This window comes from Lontra canadensis, unplaced genomic scaffold, assembly GCF_010015895.1.
Source record: "Lontra canadensis isolate GAN:19392208 unplaced genomic scaffold, GSC_riverotter_1.0 scaffold84, whole genome shotgun sequence".
Classification (NCBI taxonomy): domain Eukaryota; kingdom Metazoa; phylum Chordata; class Mammalia; order Carnivora; family Mustelidae; genus Lontra; species Lontra canadensis.
The window spans coordinates 5,319,313-5,343,269 of NW_022631078.1; the positions used below are offsets into that span (position 1 = coordinate 5,319,313).

Genomic DNA, 23,957 nt, shown 5'->3' on the forward strand with positions numbered 1-23,957 from the left:
TGTAAAGGAGGAGAGCCTACAGCCCAGGGAGACCTAGTGTGGCCTCCAAGGGTCTGGTGGAGACAGCACAGAGACCCCAACTAAGGCACTGCTTTAGAAAACCAGACCCTCCCATGGCCAGACCCCATGCCCATGCTTCATGAAGACATAGCCTTTAGTACCCTGGGGCAGGGGGAGGGCACGACTACTTGACTTTCCAGATAAAGGACCCAGGTGATGGGTGGTGGGTGAAATGTGAACCCAGGGTGCCTGTTTGGAGGGGCCCCTTTCTCTACCTAGACACCTCACCCTCTTTCACCCAACCACCACACCAGCCTCTCTCTCCTCTCCCAGCCAAATCTCAGTGGCATCCCTTTCTGGAAGCCATCCCAACCTCTTGCTGGGGCTCCTCTGCCTTCTGGGCCCTCACTTTCCACCGGCATTATCAAAACACAATACTTTCGAAAACTTTGAGGGTAGTAAATTTATTGAAGAGAGTAAGACCATCTTGTTTCTTCCATAACAGCAAATATTTTCATTTTTAGATGTATAAATACCAATTAGAGTGATCGGTCCAATGACTTGTTTCACTTTCATATCATTTCTTCCCTTCCAGTCTCTTCCCTTGTTTAAGACACTCCTGCCTGTCCATGTATCTCCTGACAACCCACATCAGTACATTTTGGTGACTGTACACCGTAGATGATGAAACAACACCATCACATGTCCTTTTAGCAAAATTAAACGCTCCAGCTTCTTGTCACAAATATTGTATGATCAGATCCTTCCTGTTGAATGGCTAGCTGAATTTAAAATACCAAATTTCCCTTTTGTTCTTAGAAATTTATCATTCACTTGTCAAGAGATCTGGCTTATATGATCAGTTTCACCATCCTCACTGGAATCTGGAGTGTGAACCTGTGTGCATTCCTCTTCCAGTTCGTCTGATCATTGGGAAACATCTTCTTATCTCAATTTTCTTCCTTCTGCCATTTGAGCATGAAATAAGCATTCTGAATTTCTCACTGTGTTCAAGAAAACTAACAGAAAACTATGAAGATAGTGTGCTGTCTCCTTTTATAACTTCTTGAAAGATGCTGGTGTACTTTGGGCAGTACGATCAGGAGACTGGGGAATGATTCATTTCAATATCATGTCATCGGCTAGGCAATTCCCTCATTTTTTGTTTTCTTATCATTCTCTTAGTCTCTTTTCTTAGAGTAGTTGGAAACAATGAGTAATGATTGACCACTTTTTAGGATAATGAAATCGATCAGTAAAGTTGAAATCAAGATCACTAAGACCCTGTAATATATATGAGAGGGTCAAAGACCCATGTGGTATTGCAAGATAGGATGAGTTTTATCTCATCAAGAAAATAAACACTTTTTTTGTTGTTCTTTGAAGGATCTCTAAGAAATGCTGAAAGTTGTGAATGCCAGTTCTCTTCCATTTTCTGGATTGTATAGAATTGTTATTTTTGCCTTAAATATTTGATATAATTCACCAAAGAAGTGATCAGGTCCTGGAGTTTCCTTTGTTGGAAATACTCGCACTATGAATCTAATTAATTTAATAGTTAGATCATCCACAGTTTCTCTTCCTTCTTGAATGAGTTTTTGTAGTTTGTGTTTTTCCAGATATTGGTCCATTTCACCTAAGTTGTTAAATTTGTGGGAATAAAGTTGTTCGTAGTATTCCTCCTTTATTATTATTTTAATATCTCTGGGGTCTCTAGTGATAGCTCTTCTTTCATTTCTGATATTGGTAGTTGGTGTCTTCTCTCCTTTTTTCTTGATCTTTTTAGCTAAAGATATATCATTTTGTCGATATTTTCAAAGAACCACTTTGTTTCATTGATTGTACTCTATTGTTTTTCTGTTTAAATTTCATTGATTTCTCCTCCTTATGATTCCTGCTTTAAGAATAGTTTGCTCTTCTTTTTTATTTTCTTAAGTTTGGAAACTCAGATTTTTTTAGTTGGGTTCTTTCTCTTCTAAGAAAAACCCTAAATGCTGTCAATTTCCTTAGAGGCACTGAGTTGGCTACATTCCACAGACCTGGATATGTTATGGTTTTAATTTTCATTCAGTTAAAAATATTATCCAATTTCCCTAGAGACTTTCTTTTGATCCACAATTATTTAAAAGTGTGTTTTTGTCAACTTCAAAATATTTGCATGGTTTCCAATTATCTTTCTGTGATTGATTCCTAGTTTAATTCTGTCATGGTCAGAAGACATGCTTTGTGTGATTTTAATTGTTTGACATTTGTTCAGCTTCATTTTACAGCCCTAGAGATGGTCTGTGTTGGTGAATATTCCATGGATCCTTGATGAGAATGTGTATTTGCCTCTTGTTAGGTAGAGTGGGCCAGTGAAATCAGGTTGCTTAATAGTGTTCCGGTCTTCTGTGGGCTTATTTTCTGTTTGTTCTATCCGTTACTAAGAGAAAAGTGTTAAAGTCTCCAAAAACAGTATGCATTTGTCTATGCCTCCTTCCCATTCTATCCATTTATGCTTCATGCACTTTGATATCTGAGAAAAATAGTGTATTTATACTTAACATTTTGCTTCTCTTCCCTTATTTCCGAAGTTCTAAATTTCTCTCTGCTGTCATTTTCCTTCCTCTGAAGGACTTCCTTCAGCAGGTGTTTTAGAGCAGGTCTACTGGAGACAAATTGTCTTAGTTTTCTTTCACTGAGAAGATGTCTCTCGCTTCTTCAGTCCTAACAGGTATTTTGGTTGGGTATAGAATTCTGGGTTAACACAGTTGTTTTCACAGCACTTTGTGAATGTGATTCCATTGTTTTCATGGTTTGTGGTGAGAAGTCTTTGTCATTCAGGTGGTCTTGCCCCCATGGTGGCACTTGCAATTTTCCTCAAGTTGCATTTAAGACTTCTTTTGCTTTATCTTTGGTTTTGAGAAGTTTTAGTATGATGTGTTTGAGTATGACTTTGTTATCTTTTGAGGGGCTTACCAAACTTCTTGAATCTTTAAATTTATTTTTCTCATCAAGTTTAGAAAGTTTCCAGCTATTATTTCCTCATGTTTTAAAATTTTTTGGTACCAATCTCTCCCTCCTCCTCTTCTTATATCCGAATGACATGAATGTCAGACTTTGTGATTTTGCATCACAAGTACCTATATGTCCCTGGGGCTATATTATTCTCCCTTTTTTTCTGTGGATCAGATTGGATTAATTCTATTCATCTCTCTTGAAGTTCACTGACTCACTCCTCTGTCATCCGCATTCTGTCATTGAGTGAATCCAGTGAAAACTTTATTTCAGTTGTATTTTTCAGTTCTAAAATTTCCGTTTGATTCTTGTCTTCCCCCAGCCCTTTTTTTCAAGCTTCTATTTCTTGGCTCAGAACATCTGTCTTTTCACTTACTTCAAAGACATTTACTCTTACTTCATGGTTATTGTAGCTGCTTTAAAATATGATAATTTCAACATCTGGGCCATCTTGGAGTTGGGTTTCTGTTCTTTTACCTTGAAAATTGTTGGGATTTTCCTGGTTCTTTGTATACCAAGTGATTTTGGATCTTATCATGGACACTTTTAATATTATATTATGATGCTCTGGCCCTGTTAAAATCCTCAGTAGTATATTGATTTGTTTTATATTTATTTTTTAAGCAGAAAATCAATCCAGTTAGGTTCATACTGCAAGTCCTGACCTGCCTTCTGTGGTTTCCCTGTGAGGTTAGTTTCAAGGCCATGGCAGCAAGTCTTCACTACATAGTGGTCAAGTTCTCAAGGTTTCTGCTGTGCTGCTTTGGGCTAGTTTCACATACGTGCACAGCAGAGGTGAACCTGGGACTTCCTGCACAGATTTGGGCAGCCCATTTTCCAGATCTCTCCTCTCTATTTCTCCCCATAATCTCCAGCCCCAAGAAAGGCCCTTGGTTTTTGGTCTTCTGACTGGAAACTAGGTTTTAGCCTATCTATACTGTTATATACTTCCTATGACTGGGTCCAACCCCAGGGCAACACAGTGAGAGAAAAACAATAATGTGGATACCTTCCACATTCTTGGAACACAGAGCGTGTCCTCTGGTGAAAGAGAAGAGTTGCAGTCTTAGGGACCTACTTGCCTACTACTGCTGCCGTCCCTGTCACAAAAGTACAGTTTTGTAACTGGGAGTCCTGGCATCAGGACTGGGAGGGTGAAAAGAGACAAGAGGCATTCTCCCACCATACTCTTTGTTCTTCAGGACCCTCCTTCCGAGTTCTTTGGTCAGAAGAACAGGCTTTCTTTTGAAGCTTTTTTCGTCCATGCTTGCTACACAGTTCCAGAATCAGGAGTGCCCTTAAGCCTAAGCTGGGAATACGGGCAGTAAAGAACGCATGAAACTCACAGTCTATCAGTCATTCTTCAACTTTTGATTTCCATCTCCATCAGCCTCCTATTATTTACTTTTTAGTGTCCTCAGGGTTACTTTTTGTCTTCCCTCTAGAGTTTTGAGCTGTAATTGGTGGGGGAGAAAGGATGGGAGTGTGCTTACTCCTTTTTAACTGGGACCAGAGGCACATCTCAGGACTCCTGACCTGCCTGGAGTGCTAGTCCCTGAGATCACACAGCTGCCTCTTCATCACTCATGCCTCAAAGAGCTGCTCCCTGGCCTTCCTAGCTGAAGATTCCCCTCTCACCCGTCTTCAGTGTCTGAAGTTATCTGATTCATTCATTTTTCCATGTGTGTTATAAGTTCCCACCATTGCAGCATGAGCTCCTTGAGGATGTTGGCTCTGTCCACATTGTTGGTCAGTGTGTTTGTAGGACCTAGAGCAGCACATAGTAGGAGTTCATATATATTTGTGTCTGGCAGACTGGCTAATAGGCAGACTGTATCTTCCTGACTATCAGGATCTAAAGAGCCAGGTAATAGGAGTAGAAACCAGTAGCTTTGGAAAAGGCCATAGAAAAACCTTCTGATCTCTCTAAAGGAAACTGGTATGTAAAATGGGACAGGGGAGAAATGGATGGGAAAATTGTAGGAGTCCCTGGTTTGAGCGTGGGTCCCTAAGAAAATAATCAAGACTAATGGCCTAGAAGAGAAATCAGATTGGTGGGGGCTGTTTGGATATGTGTTTAGATAGTGAGATCAGTGTGGATACATTAACTTTGCAGACATAGAATCTGCATCCTTTGGGGGGAGTTTAGGTGAGACCTCTGGGTGCAGGTTGGATTTAGAAGGAGTCTAAAGGTGAAGGCAGGGGAATACTCATCATCTGGACCTACAGCCCTTTTAAGCAATGATTGTGAATATGCAACATAATCCCACCAACCTTCTAAAACCTTTAGTGGTGAACTACTGGTTGACCCTTGGATCCCTTTCTACCCTTGAAATTCCATGATTCTGTGAAGTCCGGTAGGCAGTTGGAGAGAGATGGAACAGAAAAGCAGGTGACGTTATAGCACTAGCGGTACAGACATGTGCGTAAATGGCATCAGGGGGCGGTTGGGGACATGAGAAGGGATGACCTTTCAGAAGAGAGAATAAACTTTGCGATGGAAGGAGAGGAGTGATCAAGGGTGGAGGGAGCCAGGGAAGGAGGGAAAATCACACTGACTGAAGGCACACATTTGCCTGGCCCCAGGGTAGGTGTCCCCCAACCTCCACCATGGTGTCATTTAAAGAGCAACATGTTGAAGGCAACCAGAGGGGGAGAGATTATTAGTGACACGTGGAATAGCAAAGACCCCTGGATTCGGCAATAAAGAAATAATTGGTGAATTTAAAGCCTGGGGTGAGGGCCTCAATAAAGAGGGGTATGCTCGCCTGGTTTACCCATGGGCCCCCATGAGCCGGCATTTGCCCAGTGGGGGAGAATGAAACTGGGCCCATCTGCATTTGGTCTGTTTGAATGGTAACTAAGGAAGAGGGAAGAGACCCCACCCACTCTGCTGCTGGTCCTCAGTACCCTGCCAACTGAGTAAATGCCAGAACTTGGCATTTGCCAACAGGGGGAGTCACTGTGTATGTAATTCACAGCTGATGTAATTAAAATAAGACCCTTTCTATGTGGTACACAGGTCAATATCCCGGTGTAGGTTTCCAGGATGATCATGGCCACCAGTGAACCTGGTGACGAGCAGGTGCAGGGCACTGTAGATTGTCAAGGAAGGGGAGGAGTGGTCCAGGACAGCTGTCAGGGAGCAGCAGCATTTCTTCGAAGGGACTGGAAGGAGAAGCCAGGCAGAGCACTCAGTACTGCTTGCTCTGTTGATTCTAGCTGGCCGTGACCTGGTTTGCCATCTGTTTGCAAAATTCAGGACAGAGTGGCGCTTCCAGGAGAGCCTTGGTTGGTGGGAGGAGGCCGCAGGCTCTGCTTCTCCAGCCTGGGCGCCTCAGCAGCACGCTGGCAGTGCTGCATTTGCTGAAACAAAAATGCTCAATGGAAAGAAGACTCCCAGTGCATAAAAACCAAAGGTGGCCCTCACCTCTGTGAAATGTAATATTTGGGGTCTCCTCGTGGCTCCATTGGTTAAGCATCCAACTCTTGATCTCAGCTCTGGTCTTGATCCCAGGGTCGTGAGTTCAAGCCCCACATTGGGCTCCATGCTGGACATGGAGACTACTTAAAAAAAAAAAAGAAGTAATATTTAATGGATCTTATCCTACAAAGAGTGAAGTTAAAAGAGCACCAAACCTGTAGCTTCAGATGGAAGCAAAAATGGTAGTGAGGTGGCATCAGAGACCTGAGAGTGATTGGCTCCCAGGTACTGGCGGTGTGTGGTTTTGGCAAATTATTTAACCTCTCTAAACCACAGCTTCCTCTTTTGCAAAGTGGGATGGTAATGCCGGCATTGCCGGGAAATCTCAAGATCCTGTGGGTCACCTGACTGGCAGTGCTCATCCCTCACCTGTCCCTGAGCTCACGGTGGCCATCATTACCCCAGAAATCCTCACAGCGCTGCTGACCTGAGCGTCACACACAGACGGTCATGTTCAAAGCCGCCCTTCTTTGGGGATTACATAAACCTTTGACTTCTGTCATTTGGAGCACACAAATGCCTGCATTTGCATGGCGGTTGACTTTAGACCTTATTTCTTAGAGTCGGTTCTTTTGCGGAACCAGAAATAATACTTGTTTAAAGGGTCTACATGGAGCTTCTTTGCAGTCTGTCCCCCGCACTGGTTTTCTTGGGTCCCTTAAGGAGAAATTTCTTTGAGGGGCTGGATGCCTCAGTCACGTGTCCCTCTTACCCACTCTCAGGCAAGATGCGCTCATCAGCCAACAGGCCCGTGCATAAGTGCGGGTTCCAAGTGCGGTCTCAGATAGGAACCCATTTCAGGAAACTGTTGGGGTGATGTCTTCATGGCCCGTCTTGCTGGAGGAATGTCTCTGGTGCTCTTGTATCTGTAGGGGGAGTATTTCAAGGGCAGATCTGGGTGCAGAAAGCTTGGGTGCCCAGAAATGGAGTGAGAGGTGTCTCTAGGAGCAAAACAATTACAGAGGAATAAGTCGGAAAAGATTTTATAGCTTTCCATACACCCCTCCCTTAGTGGAAGAATTCAAGGCATCTCAAATTTCTCCAACCACGGCCTCCACCGCCCCTCAGCATGGCCTAGCTCCAGCAGTAAGCACTGGGTGTTTATTACAGTGTCTTCTGTGTCCATCATTCTGTAAGGAAATAAACAGAATTTCAATCATTTTATGTACCCTAAACCCAACCTGTGCACAGCAGCTGGGACGGAGTAATAAGCAAATCCACCTCCATTGTTCCTGAAGTTTGCATGCCAGTCATCCCAGTGAGTTCAGAAATAAAAGTTTTTAGCTGTTTTCTTCTAAAGATACTTACTATTCTATTGTGGGGGTTTTTTTTTCCCCCTTCGGAGAATAAATGAGCCCTGTTTGTTTTGTGAGCTGCACAAAAAGTTGAACAGCATTTATCTGAAAATAAACAAGGACTTATAAAATTTAAGAAGACTTCCCTAACATACAGCTGGGGAAATGAGACTGTATTTTAAGAATTAAGTTAGACCAGATGTGAAATCACAGACTTCAGCGGTGTCTTTGAAACGAACAGGGATGGGGAACCCCTTGGGAGATTAATGAGTCCATTAAATTTAAACACAGTTATTTATTTTTTTTCTTTTAAGACCAAAACAGAAGGTCGCAGATTCAGAACTAGCTTGTGAACAGGCTCATCAGTATCTTGTTACCAAAGCAAAAACCAGATGGTCAGACTTATCTAAGGTAAGAAAATGATTATTTCCTTAAAAGGAAAGGAAATGTATTTCAGTGTTCCCAGATCATCCGGATGGTCAAGCTGTTTCGATCCAGTCTTTGTATACCCAATCAGTGACTTTTGCTCTTCTTAAAATACTTTCTAAAATAAATTCTCACATTCAAGGTCAACTGGTGTTTAGGAAAATGACTAATTATTGGAGTTACATGGACAGAAATTCCTAGCTTTATCTCAGGTTTGATATGAATTAAAAATTAAAAAGAAATGACACAGTTCAAAATATGCATCTTTAAGTGGTATTTCTTCCTAACTTCCACAATTATAAGAAGCACGTTTTGAAGGTGAACGCCCTTGACGGGCAGTCACGTACACTGATGTGGTGTCGATCTATGATCTAACGGCAGCTGCACCCCCAGGACAGTAGAACCAAGCATGCAGGACTGGGTTCATCCCAAGTCTGGAGTGTGGGGGGGTCCTTTCATAACGCAGCAAGGACACAATAGCTTCACGTTGGGGACCATCTTTAAAACCACACAATGGAGGTATCTTCATGTTCTTGTGAAGAATGCCTCCACTTTGCTTCATTTGGTCCTTTTTGTTCTATGTTTGTCTCTCGCAAGGCCTGTGCACAACATGATGTCCTGTCCTGTAAGTCCTGGTCCGCCCCTGGGCTGCCTTTCCCCAGTCCTCTGTGCTCAGAGTTGACTGTGCAGCAGTCCAGGGTGCAAATCACATGGAACGAGTCCTCGCACGCCCACTGGGCAGGCCTGGCCTTCTAGAGCCTTCCCCTGGGAATGAAGGGCCAGCTCTGGGCTGTGAGCTGCGGGCCGCACAGGCGTGCCTGCTGGGAGAGGGCAGAGAACCCTGTGTGACACCATTCTCCATGCCTTCTCGTTGGCTTCTCTCGGCCAGCCTTTCTTCTCCTCCCCGCTACCTCTGTCCCTTCTTTCTCCCTCCCTCATCACATGCCCTCTGCCCTCCACTGCTCGCTCTCTCTGCACCCTGCCCCACTTTGATTAAGCAGCATGGGTTTGTGCCAGGGGTTCGGTGGTGACAAAGGTCTGTCTGCTTCCATGGGTCTGCTCACCGGCCAGGGCAGGTGGCAGTCAAGGAGCACAGGCAGCTACTTAACAAAGCAGGCGGTGCTCTGGGGATGCTGGGGTGTGACCAGAGGGCCGTAGAGCTATTTGTTCCCGTCTTCTGGCATCCATCCTTCCTGAAATGCTTCCCCCGCCAGCTCTAGGATGGCTCTGTGGGGCCTCCTCTGCTCCCTGCCTGGGCCTGTCCTGGCCTGGGCTGGTGATCCCCCCAACCCCCCACCCTCCCCACCCCTGTCTCTGTGTCCACGGCCGCAAGCAGGTCCTCTGCACTCGCCTCTCCACATCTTGAATCCTGTGTGTTCTCAAGGTCATCTTTACCCTTGATGCCCTACGGCACCCCCAGTGCATTCAGAGGCGGCGCGGGGACCCCGGAGTACTCTGCTGCTAAACCAGCAGCCTCGGGTCTGTCTCTTCTAGAACTGGGCCTGGTGGAAGTGTGGGGAGGGAGGACGACTCGGCAGGTGACAGAGGAAGAGCAATCAGAGTGGCTCCGAAGGGGTGTGGGGGGCTGCTGTGTTGGGAGTCAGGCGTCCTGCCTGTCCCCACACCTCGCCCAGACCCCACAGGACTGACTGGCGCTGCGTGTCCCAGCCTATCGGATGGCTCTGCCCACTCTTGCTTTATTTTGAATAAAGCTCTGAAGGCAGCCTATCGGATGGCTCTGCCCACTCTTGCTTTATTTTGAATAAAGCTCTGAAGGCACTCGTCTGAATCCTGAACCTGCGGAAAGTTCAGTGGCGCGTAGCTAAGACTAGCGGCCTTCACAACAGCTGCCTGGGGTGAGGCAGGGGGTCCCCGGCCCTGGCGCACCCCTGTAGCGGAAGGGAGCCGTGGGCCCCGGCGAGCCGCTCAGCCAGGCTGGGCCAAGGATGCCTCCGGCCAAGCGCCCGGATGCGCACAGCCACCGTCCCATCCTGGGCGGCCTCACGGGCTCCTACCCATGGAAGTGGTTTTGGAAAACAAGTTCACAAGTTCACTGAGTTCTTCAGCAAACATTATTATGAGTTAAGGATGCAGAGTTGCAGGATATTAAAGACACAGTGACCAACAAAGGACATGGTCTCTGTCCCCAAGAGACAGAGGTATAAGCACCAAGAAGGGCGCTAAGGAATGGTGTGAATGACGATTGCAGTGGCTCGCTTTCAAGCTTGTTTTTAAGTTGTGGCTCTGCAGTGGACTAGAAAACACACCACACGTACAGTGGGCTAGAATACAGATTATATATAGCATGTGTGTATTTGTGTTCTGATATGCACGAACACACGTAGCGTATGTATATTGTAATACACATAATAGTAATGTACATGCAGTTTAGGCACGTTGAAGGTAACATGTATCCCAAGCTGTGTCCCGCCACGTAACCACCATCCGGATGAAGGCAGAGAACACTGTCCACGTCTGAGACGGCGCAGCCCACTCTGTGTCAAGGGCCAGACGGTGACTAGCTTCGGCTCTGTGGGCCATTGACTTCGGTCCCAGCTACTCCGCTCTCCTGTGATGGCACTTGGTACTGTCAGACTTTCTTTTCTCCTCCACACTGGATGCGTGACAGTATTTCACTGCAGCGCTGAGTAGCACGTGTGGGTTACTAATGGGGTCACTAATGAGAATGAACATCATCTCCTCTATTCCTGAGTCTGATTTCCTTTCTCCGTCAAGTGCCTGCTTGTAAGTCTTCACACTGAGTTGTCTGGTTATTTCTCATTGGTCAACAGGAACTCGTACAACAGTTCGGCTCCTGGTCTGGGATAAGTGATAACGTGATGCAAATGTCTTCTCCCAGTGTGTGTTTTGTGTTTCCAACTTTCTCATACAGTATCTTTCAGCAAATGCAAGCTCTTCTTTTTGAGGTAGTGAGATGCATTAACATGTCCCTGTAGGTCTCATCCAAGAAACTGTGTCCCACCCAAAGTTGTGAAGATGTCCTTCCAGCAGCTTTCCAAGGTCCTTCTAGCAGCTTTCCAGGGCAGCCGTTCACATCCTGGTCTTGAAATCCACACCACCTGTCTCCTGTATGTGGGGAGGCATGGCTCTGCTTCCACTCCTCCATAGGGAGACCCAGCTGCCTAGCCCCTATAAAGCCCATCTTTTCCCTCCCTGACCTATGGCATCACCACCATCCTGCATCAAGGCCCGTGGGTGTCTCTGGGTCATCACTCTCTTCCACTGGTCATTCTGTCTGTCTTGGCACCAACACCACATCCCTGCAGTCACCATAACTCAGTGACACGTTTTAATCAGCTGGCAGGCAAGTGCCTCCTCCTTGTTCTTGAAGAGTTTATGAATCAGTTTGTCAAGTTGCACAAAGGAACAAAACCTACTGGGAAATTCGTTGGGAAAGAAACGATGTCTTTATAATTTCGAGCCTCCCAGTTTGTGCTCGTAGTGTATCTCCATTTATTTTGGTATTTTTAATATCGTTCAATAAAGTTTTAGACTTTCCTGTGTGGCAGTCTTGCAATCATTGGTAAGATTTGTTCTTAGGACTTTCTGGGTTTGACGCTATTGTAAGTATTATTTTCTGAAACCCTAACCCTAATCCTAACCCTGACTCTACAGCATTGTCACAAGGAGTGTCAGATGAGCTATTACGTGCAAACAATTTAAGTCAGTGCCAAGTTCCACACATCACCTCTAAGTCTGTGGCTCTCTTAAATGGCCAAACAATCCCCAGATACATTTTGCTCCCCTCGGCGACATTAAAAAAGCTATAACAGCTGAGGTCTCACGCGTCTTATCCCCCCTTAGGGCCAGAGGGCTACAGTCTCATTTCCCAGGCACTGCTTGACCCTTCTTTCTAGTAGTTTTGAACCCAAGTCATTGGTCAGGAGAAGAATCCCGACCACACACCTGAGACCACTCATTACCCAGAAACAAGCCCCTTCCAGTATGTGATACTGGTGTGTATTTTGCTGTGTTACCTCCTTCACAGGAATGGCCAGGGTATCTGGAACTTTGATAAAAAAGTAATTAAGCAGGTAGATGGGGAGAGAAATGTCTTAGATTGTTTGAGATATTGACTACTGGCAATCCTCTAGAGTGCCATGAACATGTTTTATATGTTACTAAATGTTGTTTTGTCATGTTCTAGAATTTTATAGAAACTGATAATGAGGGCAATGGCATTCTTCGGCGGCGGGACGTAAAGAACGCGCTCTATGGTTTTGATATTCCACTAACGCCAAGGGAATTTGAAAAGCTCTGGATGCGGTAAGTGGAATCGGCAGGTTCGGCTCTGTCTATCCTGGCAGCCCCGGGTTGCTGGCTGCGGCACACTGAGCCCCCACCTGGCATGCCACTTGGGGGTGCAATGCGGGACCTGGAAAGGTTTCCACTGGGTTGTGTCTGTCCTGTGTCCTTGCTCCCTCAACAAAGCAGCCTTGGCCAAGAGGCTGGTCTTTACGACCATGGAGAATCGTGTTAAAACATTCATCATGGATACCTGACTGGAGAGGTTGGCATTTGCAAGGAACAGAGAGTTTAAGTCCAAACTTGTATCATTTTAAAAAACTAAGTCACTCTCCAAAGACTCTATTCTAATACAACTAGCGCAGCAGACAGAGTCACAGTGGGTAAGGGGAGAAACCATCTCTCCCCATTGCCTAAAGATGGAAATCAATGTCGCACAACTGTTTTATAGATAAGTAATTTGTTGAGAGAAAATAACCAAACTTTTGGCAACTTGGAGAAGTTTCCCGAGGGTGTCTTAAACTGGACATAATATCTAATATTGGTTACATTTTTCAAAATGAATTTTAGACGTAGCTGTTCCTGAATTAGGCCCCCAGTTGCAATATTCCCCATGTAGATGTCTGAGTTTCAAGGTGCGCTAACAATGCGGTCCATTTCCAAGTTCTGGATCCATCTTTGAATTACCTCCGTCTTCATGATGTGTTCGCCGCCGCCTGCCTTCCCCCAGGACAGCGCGCCAGTATCGTACACCCTCTCAGGGCCAGACTCACCAAGCAGCTCATGTAATTTTTTAGTTTTTCATCTGTTCAAAGTGGAAGGCTGAAACGTTGGCCGAGTTTAGAATTAGGTGGGCTGTTTTGTGTCTAATTTAGAAAAGCAACTTGAAGTTCTTACAGAATCCTTATTTTTTTAGATCAGCTCCAACACAGGGCCAATTTAGGCTCCTAATTCATATTCCCTTTCAGTACATGAAATGAGTAGGTCCCACTGAGTAACCAAAAGATTGGGGTACATGGACACATGGATGGACCTCTCACTCTAGGCTTTTTAGATGATGAAAGGTGACTGGTCCCTATTGGGACCCATCTGGGGGACACAAGCAGTAACCCAGATGCTGGGACACAGTGTCACCTGTGACAAATGCCAGAGGAGGGACCATGGTAAGGGGGATGGGAGATAAAAGTGGGAGGACGGCGGGCCCTGGAGGAGAAGGAAGCTGTCACGGTAGGAGCAAGGTTGGAATGGTTCCGGGGTTCTTTATTCATTTTTTTGACATTATTAAATGTACAAAGTCTGCCCCATGCTGAAAACTGTGTCAGGTCAGAATTTTATCTGCATTTGTTCAGCTGCCTATACGCCGTGGATGGTGAGGGGTGGAGAGGGAAAGCTCTGCCACCAGGCGTGCAGTCATGGCTCTTGCCTCCATCCTTAGAGCTGTGTGGCCTCTGCAAAGTTACTTAATGTCTCTGTGCCTCACTCTGCTCTGCTCAATTTGTCTGAGCAGTGAGTTGGTCAGGGCAGGCTAGCTGCAGGAACAAATGGGGCCGACATCTCAGGGGCTTGTCCTGATAACGATGTCTCCACCTAGTGTGGGTGTCAGTGTTGGGGGAGGAGGTCTGCCCTCAAATCGTTCAGGGGCCAGGAGTCCCACCACCCCCTGGATCTTCTGTGTCTGCCAGCAGAGAACGGGAAAGAGCACAGAGGACCATGTGGTCAGCCTCTTAGAGACCAGGCCTAGAAATGGGGCCATCACCTTGCCCACGTTCTGTTGGCCCGAGTTCCTTCACATGGCTGCTCCCACCTGCAAGGGATTCTGGGAGAAGCAGTGTGGATGTGTGTCCTGGAGCAAAAAACAAACTATGGCAGGGAAACCCGTGATGGCATCTGTCACATGTGGAATTACCTCCACGGAAGAAGGGAGAGGGGTATTCAAGACGGAAGAAGCTTCAGGAATGGTCATACCAGGATCTAGGCAGGAAAGCAGAAACCACTCTACCATCTCTGGCCACGCAGGGCTGAATACAGTGACTGATACAGATGTCAGAGGGCAGAAGTCTGAAGGGGGATTGTGGGCTTACTCAGAGCCCAGAGGCTGCTGCCCCAGTGGGCTCACACAGTGTGAGGGGGGGGGTCACCCAGAGATCAGGAAACTGCTTCCCAACCCAGGACTGAAGGGCAAAAGAGAAACAGGGTCTTTCTTGGAGGTCAGGAAGATGCCTCCACCCCTGAGTGGCCTCCGAATCTGCTGGAAGCTCAGCCATGTGCAGAGCAGCAGCCATGGCCACAGCCACAGCGGGACGTGGAAATAACCAGAGTGGCCCTCTTCCCGCCTTCTGACCGGGCACAGCTCCCTGCGAGCCGCTGGGGGAGTCACTCAGAAGATGTGCGGAAGGATGAGCGTAGGGTTGAGAGTCACCAGAGGAACGTCTCTGCTAATGGGCAACGGAGGGTGTCACATTCTACGACTGCAGAATAACTGGGTGCCCAGGGTGCAAGTGTCTCAGGTGGGCAGGAGAGCAGGCCGTACGTCTGCTGATCCGAATCACGAAGGGCAGGACAATGTAGGGATCCTATCCTAAAGCCAGGTGTTTAATAGGGAAAGACCCACACAGGCCTGTGTCCTAGAAAGATCACTCTGGCCGTAGTGGGGAGGACGACCTACAGGAGGCTGGAGGGGAGGCACAGAGATGAGTTAGGGACTCTGTCACTGGTCCAAATGAGAAGTGGTGAGCTTTCCTGGCCATGTGGGGAGGACTGGGAAGGAAGTGACAGGTGCAAGAGAGATTTAGGAAGAGCAAATAGGCCTTTTGCAGCCTGGAAAGGGAGGTTATGTGAGATCTGATGCTCCCGCAGAAACTGGGAAGAGAACCGGCAGTGCCCTACTGGGCCTTGCTGAGGGCCGTGCTCCGAATGAGAGCTGCACCTGGTCCCTTGGCCACCCTGAGCTGTGTGACGGGGGCCAGTGGCTCGCCTTCTCTGGCTTCAGTCATCTCTCAGATAGGAGGGCGATGGGGACCAAATGGTAGAGGCAGACTACCTGGCATAAAAACTGGCAGCAAAAAGATCATATAGATTAGAAATTCCTTTCTAATTGTGATATGAACGCATACTCATTTTAGAAGTCTCAGAAAATCCAGAAAAGCATAAAGGGAAAGAAAAGACAACAACGAAGCACCCGTGACATTCTTGGCAGACACGATAAATGGTGACCTGGTGGCGAGGCCTTCACCCCCATTCTCTGTGCATGGTGTGATCTCAGCCAGTCATCCTCACCCCCCTTCACCCTCCTGGCCTGCGCCTGTCAACCACCCCATGTCAGCTGGTGACGGCAGCTGCCTTGCCCCACTCCACACCCCACATCCACCCCTGGCCTGCGGAGCAGGAGGGGCTGAGCTGACGAGAGGCTGCTGGCCAGCCAGGGGCTGTCACGCACCAGGAGCCTCCTCCAGTCGCCCTAACAGTGGGAGGGGCGTTCTCCCCCTGGGGACACATGGAAGTCGTGGGCAGCTGGGACCCACGTGACACACGCCGCCAGCTCAGGGAGTCTGCTTGTCAGAACAGGAAAGCCCCCCCAGAATAGAGAGGAGGAAGTGGGTAGACAAATAACATTCTGCCCTTTCGAAAATACAAATTGAAAACTAGAGTAAAATACAGAATGCCGACAAGAAGAAAAGATGGCATCCATTGTCCACTCCACGTTGATTAAGCGCCTGTGAAGCGTACTGTTCTAGAGCGTCTAGAGTAGTCTAGAGGGTCTGGTCTGTGCTGTGGAAGGAAATTAATGACTTCAGCCCCACATCTCAGTGGCTCAGCAAACGGACATTCTGTTTCTCACTCACCCAGCGTCCACAGCGTTTACCAGCTCTTCTGGGCGATTCTCTTCCAAGTGACGGTTTGGGGAGCCAGCCAGCTTCTAGCTTGTGGCTTCATTGAGCCCTGTGGGGGCATCCACAGAGCTGTAGGATCACATGGGCTTGGGTGGGCTTTGGCCCCAAAGGGACACCCTCCCGCCCGCTGTCGGGGGCTGCCCTGCAGCCCCCGATCACTGCACAGGCACTGGACAGATCAAGAAGCGCCCAATCGGTGTGGTGTGAAGTGAGCCGGAACGTAGGCTGGCTTATCAAGGATGAAAGGAACAAAATGTTCCAGCCTGGAGGAGGCTGGTGTGAAAGGGGACCTGCTCGCGGAAGCCGAATCAGGAGCCGGGAGGACTGAGATTTCAGGAGTGGGGTGTTTGATGTGGTTTTGGAGAGATTGCTAAGAATGAATTACAAGAAGGAAGTGGATTCATTCATTCCTTCATTCATCCAAGCAATCACGAAGCGGGAATTTCTTGAAACTTTCTAAGTGGCAGGCCTTGTGCTGGAGGCTGGGGTTCCAGAAACGAGGCAGCCCCCACTCGTAGGCTGCTCGCAGCTCGGTGGGGCGGGTAAGCACGGAACACAATGACGCGGGTGGTGGGAGCTGGACCGGTGTTTAGGGAGCGGATCCCCCACCCCCCCGACAACCCTGGGAGATGCGAGGCCTGAGCTGAGTCTTGATAAACAGTCTTTAGCCAGAGGTGGAGGACGGGCATCCCAGTGAGCAGAGGCCCAGAGCCCGGAGGAGGGGGTACTCTGGGATGGGAGAGGAAGGACACTGCCCATCACAGCAGAGCCTGAGACCCAGAGCCTATCCAGCTTGGGGACCACCAACACCAGGGGGCCCACTGAGGGAGGCACTTCTTCAGGGACCTGCTCAGCAGGCAGAGCACCTCCTGTAGCTCCGTTCATCAGACGGAATTCAACTATTTTGGATTTAAAACCGACTTTGCTGGAAATGCTATGAAGACAATGCTTTAGAAACATGACCGGAAGGCTGGAGGAGGCACGTCTCCCAATTAACGGTATGCGATTAGTGGTCTTGATCAAGTGGAATTGAGGGAAGGTGTTGGGGGTCATGAAGGCCCAATTTTTGCACGTTTCTTGATATGGTAGGTAAGTTGTATCATGGTCTTCCAACATGGAAAGACTATGCAAGGTACCTGTGCTGAATGTACCAGCTCGTGGGAGAAGCTGTGACTCCCAGTTCCCGGGAAGCCTGGCCGTCTGCGTGGGCTCAGCCATGGCCAGAGCCTTGGGGGTGCCGTGCTGTTAGCTACTGAGACAAGAACAGCCCAGAGCGGGGAGAAGACTTGAAAGCGTCCAATGAACCAGGTCTTTAGGTTAGGAAAGAGGACACTGAACAGGACACGGTAGCTGGGAGGGAGTTTTGGAAGTACTTGGGGATAACTGGCCAGGTGGGCTCCTAGCTCATCATAGAGAACTTCTCATGATGCAAGTTGTCAGGCTTTCTGGGGCGTGGTCTTTGAAGGAGTGTGTTTCCCCTGCCGGCCTGGCTTTATTCAAGGCCAGACCACCCCTCACTGGGGAGCACCATGGAGGGATCATGGCCCTGGATGGCCCCAGAACCTGGGACACCACCAGGACTTACTGACTGTGCCCTGGTGGCTGTGGCCAACTCAGGCAAGGGGAGGCTGTACCCTGAAGGACAGGGATGGGAGCCATCAGACCACCCCGTGGGTGACACCTGAGAAGATCTGTATGTCCCAAGCTGCATAAGGTGACACGTCTGCCTCGGCTGCCTGGCCGGGGTCGTCAGACCCTCTAACTTTGGGGTCAGAGGTGGTAGACGGTGGGATTACCAATGACATAAGAATCATGCCTGAGCTGGGCATAAAGGACTAAGACTTGGAGCAAAGCAAAGCCATTGATGTGAACGTATTCAAATCGTGTGTTGAACTGAATTGCTGGATGCGCGATAAATGGACAGAGGAATCGGATTATATCATAAATTAGTGGCCATGGCCACATGCAAATGCAAGCTTTTACGGGTCCTCTGTGTATGGGCACATTTTCGCTAGCACATCTGTTGCAGAGCCATTTTAAAATTCAACCTTTATAGACAAGTTGATTTTTAAAAATGTTACACAAAGGATTATATAATGAAGGGTGAGGTTATGTCAGCTGAATTGACTCTCTTATTATCCCCATTCATAACAATATTTTAGTTGCAATTGTGCAATCTGGTCTTCTGTTCCTTTGCGAGGAGAATAGAATGTTTATGATCCTTATTAATGAAGTAATTAAGAAGTGTCTTTTCATTCAGTTCAAGTGTCATGATTTAGAGTTTGTTGTCAGTAATCTCTTGTGCATGACATGTGCTTCTTTAGGAACACGTGTCCTTTGTACGCAGTGGCTCAGCAGACAAGGACTGATAACCAAGCTTTGTGAGGCCTGTGGCCCGGCGCCGGGAGTTTGTTGTAAGGGTAACACGGCGTGGTCGCTGGTGGTTGTCCCTCAAGAAACTTGCCGTCCAGCAGGGACAGAAGGCACGTTCTAAAGATGGGGTCGAGCCTTTCGATGGTGAATGGCAGCAGCAAACCCCAGCGGGCACTCGATGGGTGCCGGGCCCTGGTCTACTCCCCATGGCACATTTACCCATCGATCCTCACCGTGGGCGCAGAGGAAGTCCAGACGGAAGTGGAGACACTGCACTTTTGACTTAGGAAGAGAGAGGGGTCATTGGTCAGGGAGTGGTCTCCACAGCGGTCTTTCAGGAGCCCTCCTGGAGGAACGGGGAGCCTTGGAGAGCTTTATTCAAGGGGTGTCCTGAGCAAAGTCGTGGGACCACGTTACTCTGCTTGGCCCCAGGCTAGTCAGGCCCGAGGCAGTTCGGGGAGAGAGCTGTGACCCTGGCATCACCCAGGAGCTCAGAAGTGGCACCCCTTCCCCTTCCCTTCACGGGGACATGGATGGAAAATAACCTGTCCTTTCTGCAGCTAGGTTCTAACCACCAGCCGCAGGAAGAGTTGTTTGCTAGAAGACCCCATGGGGCCTGGAGGGTCACTACCCTGCCCAGACCACAGGACGTGCCTTGGCAGCCAGAGACCCTACGGGCCTCCTTTTGTGGGTGTGTCACTTGGTTCTGTTTTAGAAACCAAGGGTCGCCTGGGTGGCTCAGTGGGTTAAGCCTCTGCCTTCAGCTCAGGTCATGATCTCAGGGTCCTGGGGTTGAGCTCCACATGGGGCTCTCTGCTCAGCAGGGAGCCTGCTTCCCTCTCTCTCTCTATCTCTGCCTGCTGCTCTGCCTACTTGTGATCTCTCTCTCTCTGTCAAATAAACACATAAAATCTTAAAAAAAAAAAAAAAAGAAACCAAATTCACTGGATACAAGGGAGAATGCCATTTGCGGGGTGGGGGTACAAGTACTAAGGTCGCACTAATGACAGACACCTGGAAAGGCCTCAGGTGGTCCCGTAAATATCGTAAGAGCAGCAGTCAGGGCACTGGCCTGAGACCTGGGTCTAGGAAGGCCTTCAGTGGCTCGCAGAGGAGGGACCAGAGCCCCAGAGTGGCCGAGGGCCTTGCCAGGGTCTCAGGGCGGGTGAGCATCTGTTAGGCCTGGAGTTCTCCACCCTGTGCTACCTCGCAGTTGCTGGAGGAGAACCTCCTTTCCTTGTAAGCCAGAGTACCTGATCACAGTGGGTCTGGATGCCAATAGGGCAGGTGGAAGTCAGACACGTAGCGGACGTGTAGGACACAGAAGTGACAAGTGGAGAAGGGCCCCTCCCCCACCCCAGCTCTGCAGGCACTTCAGGGAACGGCCCACTTGGCCTTGGGGGAGGACGGATGGCATGCCAACTCCCGGGATGCTCTGCGGGTTTTAGCACAAGTGCATGAAGGGTTTGCCTAAACTTCCTACCCCCCAACCCCTGCTCAAATGAAACGGTCACAGAGGTCTCTGTGTGTCGGAGGCGAGCAAGCATGGGATTGGCAGGTTTTTCCACATGTGGTCAGTTAACGAGCAGAGGGAAGCTTGGCCGCACACATTAAAGCCGCCTGTACTCACGCTCAGACGAGCGTCCGAAGAACCTGCTAGAGAATTATGCCCACGACATTGTTCAGATACAGTCTTGGTCCTTGTAGCTTGGAAATCGTCTGGGAAAAATCACGTCCGCAAATGCCATTTTTATCGGTCAGATGAGGATCAAGATCTTTCCGTAAAAATAAATGCTTTTTTTTTCTTTAAGGGAAATTGGCAATTTGCCTTAAAATTTTTTATTGAAGTAATTCTATTCTATTTGAATAATGCTGGGAGATTAAAAAACCTTCCATTATGCCTTTTTTAATGAATTATAATTCAGAAGCATCTCAATAATAGAAAATGACATAAAAGGTACATAGCATAGTTCTTATCTTGTTTTCCTTAGTGGGCTTGCTCGCTGGTTGTATATAATTGGCATCTCTTCAAAGAGGAAATGGGGGATTTGAATCAAATGGCATTCATTTATTTAAGTTTTAAGATTGAATATGCTTTTTGAAAGACTTTTTTCTAAACTTTAGCATAGTTGCCTTACATGTAGGTGCTCAATGAAAAAAAAATTTAAAAAACTGTTGAATGAATGGCAGGCTTGATTTTAATTTTCTGTTGTCACAACCATTTTTCTAACAGAGGGACAAGTGAATGAGTTTGGTTGCTCTCTCCTGGGGTGGCCAAGGTCACCTCTTAGGAGGTGTGACTTTTCCGTGGATGAGAGCAGTGGGTTTCCAACTTCGACAAGCCTGTGCCTCCTTGCCTGGGGATCTTGTCAAATGCAGAGTCAGATCAGGTCTGGGTCCTGCATCCTGGGTCCTGAGTCTGCATTTCCAGCTCGCACACCGCGATGGCTACTGATGACAGTCTTGTCTGTTTATTTTCAAAGCTATGACACCGAGGGAAGAGGGCACATTACTTACCAAGAATTTTTACAGAAATTGGGGATTAACTACTCAGCAGACATGCATCAGCCCTACGTAGAGGACTACTTCAACTTCATGGGTCATTTCACGAAGCCCCAGCAGATTCAGGAGGAGGTCAAGCAGCTGGAGCAGAGCGTGGACAGGGCCATGCTGGTCAGGTAAGTGCATGAGTACCGTGGCCCTGCGATCGGGGGCCACCTGTTCGACATGCCCTTGCAGCAAAAGGGGTTTTAAAGTAGTACCTCCCAGTGCCCACAAAGTTGTCATGAAATTCCAATACTCCTTTGCTGCTGTAGATTTCTAGAATCTACAGGTCACAGCAGCAGGTCACAGAGTATAAAGGAGCTAAAAGGCTATGAGCCAACCCTGCCTTATCGGGTGACAGTCTCACACCCTTCTTATTCTGTAGGTCACCCTGGAGAATATTTTAGGTGTTTACTAAACTATACCCCTGGGCTCTGCCCCTTGCCCAACTAGAAGGCAAGTTCACGCAGTGCAGAACCGTTCCTGACACCCCATAGACACCCCACAAACCTCTGTTGAATGAATGAATGAATGAATGAATGAACGAACATATTCTTTAACTCAGTACTTGGGGGACTATACCCCAAGGAAATAATGTAGTCGAAGCAAACAGTTGAGCGGTTTGGAAGACGCGATTTGCGCTATGTCTTCAACAACAGCTAAAAGGGACACCTGCGATCCCAGTGGGTACACTGGCTTATACAATGGGGTCCCAAGGAATATGAAAAAGTATGTGCCTATTCAATTAGTATCACAAAGACTATGGAAATGTGATCAAGGGCTAATGGGAAATGACATTTTAACCAGTATGTGTGTTGTGATTGGAATTATGTCAAAAGTGTATGCCAGTCCTCCGCAGGGACCAGAAGATGCTGTCAAAAGGTGATGGGTCGGATTCAGATGGGGAGCCTTACTAGTTTAAAACTAGTTACTAATGTCCTACGTAAGAAATATATGACACAGGAGAAAATGTTGCCGCCTTCAGTAGAGCCCTAAAGCAGTGGACAGATGTTCTTGATCTGTCCTAGGTCCTGATGGTCACCCATCAGCACTCACTGCGGCTGGGACTCCATCCTCACTCCACAGCTCTGCCTTAGCCCTGTGATGCTCTCCTCTGTCTTTCTGTCTCCCATCTGTCCCTTCAGCTGTCTGTCCTCACCACCTCAGATGGCACCTGAATGAGCCAATGAGTTGTTGCTAAAGAATCCGCAAAGGAAATAAAAACTCACAAGGGCACAGGGAGGAAAGGTAATAGCTAAGATGGGTTTAAGAGAAAGGCAGTTCAAAGACACCTCTGAAGTATGTCAAAGTTACTGAGTTAGAAAGCCTGGAGGAAGAGAATTGAGTTTGTGAGGTTTAAAGTAAAAATATGTGCAAGATTGGTATAAATCAAATACGCCATAAAACTAATGAAAAAGTGGAATTTATCTTTGCCAGACAGGGCTGGCCTCATTACCCACTCGTGTCTTCCCTCCTGCCACTTGTGAGTAATGAGGCTCCGAGAGAAATCTCACATCTCGGCACGCTCTTGGAACATTCTCTCCCCTCCCGTGTGTCTGTTTATCGTGCGAACTGCGAGCCATCAGACCGTGCATCTCAGATCACCAGGCTCGGTTAGCTGACTCACACTCACCCTGTCCTCCTTGCCACAATCACACTTTCTTTACCAAAGAAGACAAGCCTGATTTCACAAAAATGTCTGACCAACTTCCGCTTTCCCAAAGACATCGGATTATTACATTGGCAAATAACTGGGGTCTTCTGCCTCCTCTGATGAGAAAGACAAGATTCAGGTTCATGTCAGGTGACCAAAATTTATATTTTCCTCTTAAATCTAAGAGAATTTATTTGTTTGGAGTGCTCTAAATACATTTTGGAAATTAAGAAAAATCCTTTTTAAAACTCATATTTATTTTTCCATGCTCTCTTCCTTTTTGCCCAAGTCTGAGTTGAAGATCTGGGACCAGAGCTGCATTGGTGAACTAGCCGCACAGCCCCTAGCCTGTTCTGAGAGGTGGGTGGGGGGTGGGGTGGGGGCAGTATACAAGCAAAATCAGTGAAGCCCAGCCCAGCAAGGCCATGTCGGGCAGGGCTCTGTGGCCATCCCACTGGCCATGACAGTGCCCTCTTCGGACCTCTGATTCTCTGTCCAGATGAGGAACCAGACACAGCTGAGAGCAGCAGCAGATTGTCCCTGAGTGTGGGCTTCCATCGCTTCCGTTCGGCATGAAGCGGTCGATGCTCCAAATCCTCATTTACTCTGTGTGCGTTGACTCTGCAAGGGAAATAATTACTGCGTAGAAACCCGTCCAAGAAATGCTGAATGCCTCAATTTCCTAAAAATATGGATCTCAAAAAATGTTTTGATTTTTTTATACCTTCATTTGCTTTCATCTTGAAGGATTAAGTGGAATATAATAGTGGTGATGACGAGTAATCATTTTGTAGTATGGGACTGAGTTCAGCACACACCTGTAAAGGGATCCAAAATGTTGCCGCTGTTGGTATACATTTGCAGAACAGTTAATGCAATTCATTTGTATCAGTCACTCAAACACTCAGTGGGCCACTTCCACACTGGAGGCCAATGAGGACAGGGGGTGGATAGCCCACGTGGCTTCCAAGGCAGCCCCACTCCCCCTCCTTACCTGCGTGCTCCCACTCAACTTTCTCTCTTCTCGA

General features: G+C 47.7%; 1 protein-coding gene across 1 annotated transcript in view; it reads left to right on the forward strand.

Moving 5' to 3' along the window:
• The window catches only part of EFCAB6 (EF-hand calcium binding domain 6), a 221,107-nt gene that overhangs the window by 150,964 nt on the left and 46,186 nt on the right, over nt 1-23,957 (forward strand). The window contains exons 22-24 of the mRNA XM_032882820.1: nt 8,091-8,187; nt 12,371-12,489; nt 21,215-21,409. Coding sequence (XP_032738711.1) covers nt 8,091-8,187; nt 12,371-12,489; nt 21,215-21,409 — 411 coding nt within the window. The remainder of the gene's footprint in view (nt 1-8,090; nt 8,188-12,370; nt 12,490-21,214; nt 21,410-23,957) is intronic.